Source organism: Pundamilia nyererei, unplaced genomic scaffold (genome assembly GCF_000239375.1).
Source record: "Pundamilia nyererei isolate P.nyererei 1_Seehausen unplaced genomic scaffold, PunNye1.0 scaffold00006, whole genome shotgun sequence".
NCBI lineage: Eukaryota > Metazoa > Chordata > Actinopteri > Cichliformes > Cichlidae > Pundamilia > Pundamilia nyererei.
Window position 1 is genome coordinate 7807620 of NW_005187407.1, and position 3974 is coordinate 7811593.

The 3974-nt window shown below is 39.8% G+C and overlaps 1 protein-coding gene across 1 annotated transcript in view; it reads right to left on the bottom strand.

The window, feature by feature from the left end:
• The window catches only part of arb2a (ARB2 cotranscriptional regulator A), a 163546-nt gene extending 161029 nt beyond the window's left edge, over positions 1-2517 (bottom strand). The window contains exons 1-2 of the mRNA XM_005722361.1: positions 2423-2517; positions 1617-1757 (exon numbers count right to left, since the gene is read on the bottom strand). Coding sequence (XP_005722418.1) covers positions 1617-1722 — 106 coding nt within the window. The 5' untranslated portion in view covers positions 1723-1757; positions 2423-2517. The remainder of the gene's footprint in view (positions 1-1616; positions 1758-2422) is intronic.
• Positions 2518-3974: the final 1457 nt, after the last annotated feature.

Below are 3974 nucleotides of genomic sequence, written 5' to 3' on the forward strand. Positions count from 1 at the left end.
AAGTGTACCTCTGGTGCAAATTACTGACCTCTGTCATCATTTTAAGTGGGGGAACTTGCACAATCGGTGGCTGACTAAATACTTTTTTGCCCCACTGTATCTGCATTATACAAAATCCACACATTCATTTTGTAATCTCCGTTTCTCTCCCACAATGTTGAAATCACTATGTACATTTTACTTTCATTATCCCCATATGACGAAGCAACAGATCCGTGTTTAAACTAAAAGGTCTTCTTAAATCATCATTAAGATGTATAGTGGGTAGAAAAGAGAGCATTCACATACAATACATGCAATATATACATTAAGTATAGTTTTAAGTTCAAGAGACAAATGTTTAACATATCCTAACAGAGAGATACCATAAAATGTCTTGGTAAGGTGTAAAACTGACATGTGGTTATTCAGCAGTCTACTGGGGTGATGTATAACCATCCAGCCATTTTCTTCCACTTATCCAGTTCAAAATCACGGTTGGACCAGAGCCTATCCCAACTGTCGCAAGAAGCAGGGTACACTCTGGACAATTGCTAAGAGGACTAACATAGAGTTAAGACACTCTAGGCCAAATGTATGGTCAATTTAGAATGACCAACCCAGGGAGAAGGGGCCATGCATGCACACTCAACAAAGAACCACTGTGTCATTACACAGCAGTTTTATAAAACCATTAAGTGACCCCCTGACCCCTGAGAAGGGTGGCTCCAGTCAGAATAAAAAGGTTTCATCATAGTATAAAGGTGATCAGTCACTGTTACACTTTAAGGGCTCTCAAACTACTTCTGGCATGACTGGCAAGGTAAAGGTTCACACCGAACACACCATGATTTTTATTAATCTTGAACAATAAAATTAATCAAGGTTGAGCCATCCAACCATCCATCCATTTTCTGATGCTTATCCAGGTTCAGGTCGTGGGGGCAGCAGTCTGAGCAGAGAAGCCCAGACTTCCCTCACCCCAGCCACCTCCTCCACCTCATCCTGGGGGACTTCTCCTGGGCCTCCTCCCAGTAGGGTATAACTCAGATGCCCAAACCTTTTGGTCCTTTCAAGTCAATTCATATTTTTATAGTTTGAATATATTTTTATAGTTGATTCATACTTTCATAGTTTTGGTTCATTTACTAAAATTAATCACTTTTAGTAAATGGAGTCAGTCAGTAAAGGTCAGCATAACAGCATCAGCAAGTTTTGAATTTTCCCTAAAGAAAGAATATAGCATGTTGAGTTGCATATTTCTCCCTAGCTGTCCTCATCCTAAATGCAGTGGCTCGCTTTCTTACATTTAAAGAACCACTGTTTTAAACCACGCTTTTAAACTATTTCCCATCATTTAAGAAAGCTTTTTATTTGTTCTTTTTAAATTAAGAATTATATATATATATAATTTAATTATATACATATATATATATTTTAAAGACATTTTATTACAGCTCATAATCTTATTGATGTGTGTGGTATTGAGTCTGAAATGATGGTGTGCCTGCCGTTAGGTCAAAATAGAAGAAAAAGACCTTAATTTGGTTCAGAAAAGTAAAGCCTGTTTCCCTCTGTTTTACTAATTCTCCTTAAATGATTATTTATTAGTGTTATGATTATTAATAATAATTCACCTTTGAGTGCAGTAGTTTTCTCTCTATCTTCCTGGCCAGCAACCTGGGCCATGATGATCCACAATATGAACAGGGCTGGTGTTGCAGCACAAAAATGAGAGAGCATGGGTCCTTTCCTCCCAGTGATCACTGAGGTGAATCCTGTCAAGTGACGCAAAAAAATAAAAATAAAACCAAGAATTGGGCATGAGTTAGGTTAGTACCATATATAAAAATATTTCTCAGTATCAGCCCTCTGTAAGACCACAATAGCAATTGGGTCACAGCATGCTGCACCTATAAGGTTGCAGCAGGCCATAACATTTGGGATGTTACTGCTCCGTCCTGCTCTCCTGTAAACACAACAATCTCCCAGTTTCTTAAAGAGAATGAATTAGTGATTAGTTACTCTATAATAACACAACACTGCAGCTATCTGTCAGCCATAATACCATAAAACATGGAGGAAGTCGTGTTGCCCACTTAGCACACGTGCAACAGCTGAGTTAAATATGCAAACACAGAGAAATTCTTCTTCCTTTAAAACTGCGCTGAAGTTACTACAAAAGCGGCATTCATTTTCACACGTATAACTCTCTCTGACTCCTCCGTCATTTTCTCCACAACAGAAAACATCTGTTTATGCTCTGTGAGAAAGAAATCCCCTGAAAAAGAGCCAGCCCCCTAGATGGACCACTGCGAGCGGGTACAGCAGGATATTCGTGTTTTTATTAGACGTTTATTTTAACCAAACGAAGCAGAGAGGATCGAGCAGGGAACCGCTATTTACAGCGGATGCATGCATACTTTCATTTCGACTCACGCACCATTAGCAGGGTATGCGACTATCCAGTTGTTGCTGCTTCCTTGTAATTTTGTAAAACAGGAAGGACTCTCGGCAATGCTGCATGGAGCGCGTGAGGCTTCCGGGTTACCGGGGCAACGGACTGGAAGAGCCATTTAAAGAGACAGTAGCACAGCAGCTGCAGGAACTTGTACAGATGTTCTCTGGCGTGTGATTGCCATCAGTTCTCTGATCCTAACTCTGTATTGCTCGGTGATAGGAGCATAGTTGATCGAGCAAATATGCAACCCTGTGTTGATTTATATTTAATAAATCAACTATAGTTCGCAAAATATCCAATAGTACAAAAATATAATACAGTATTCCCATAACAGTGTGGCGATCGTGGCTCAAGAGTTGGCCGCTCGTCTTGTAATCGGACGGTTGCCGGTTCAAGCCCTGGCTCGGACAGTCTCGGTCGTTTTGTCCTTGGGCAAGACACTTCACCTACCTACTGCCTACTGGTGATGGTCAGAGGGGCCGATGGCGCGATATGGCAACCTCGCTTCTGTCAGTCTGCCCAGGGCAGCTGTGGCTACAACTGTAGCTTGCCTCCACCAGTGTGTGAATGTGAGAATGAATAAATAGTGGAATTGTTAAGCGCTTTGAGGTTCTCCAAAAGCGCTATATAAATGCAATCCATTATTATTAAAAGCATATTCATCAGTAAAGTCATATAAGGAATCTTATACTATTGCTTGTTTATCTGTATGCAGATAAACAAGCAATAGTCAAGTCATGATGTAGTGGTCGTGCTACCTGTTAAGTATTTGTATCTGTGTACACAGTAACTCTGTGTGGGCCATAGCGTCTGCTCCAGTCTTACTGAAAAAAGAGAGAGGATACCTGTGGACCAGTCAACACCTTCCTGATGGTATTGTGTGATGCCTACAAGTTTGTCCTCAAAACTCTGCATAAACTAACGGGCTGACTGAATGTGTGCTTTTGTGTCTTTGGGGTACATAAAACGCATTCTTTATTCAATTTTAAACACATTCAGGTCTGTTACCATATAGTCCTGTGCAAACGTTCTGAGTCACATCTCGTTTCTATATATTTTGCTCCAAGGAACAGATTCTCACTTGTTTGTTTGTGGTATTAAGTGGTCTTGAGCAACAGAAAAAGGATTTTCAAAGTTCTATGGACATTTTTTGCCTTTCCAGTCATTGTCATTCCAGTCTTTGTACCTGACTATTTTCAGAGGAATGGGTTTCTTTAAGCCACTTAACACTGACCTATGAATCATTTAATCATATAAAGCATAGGTGTCAAACTCTGGCCCGCGGGCCAAATTTGGCCCGCAGCCTAATTTAATTTGGCCCGCAAAGCCATACAAAATTATTATTAGAGCTGGCCAACTGTTATATACCGATTATATATATATTGTTTAGTATTAAGCTTTGCTTGTTCCATATTCAGTTTTTCAGCAAAACTTGTTTGAGTCCATAAGAAGATATTCATTCTTAAATCTGGAGGAAGATTTTTTTTCAATAAAAAACAAACAATCAAGTAGCTCAAGACTTTTGCACAGTAGT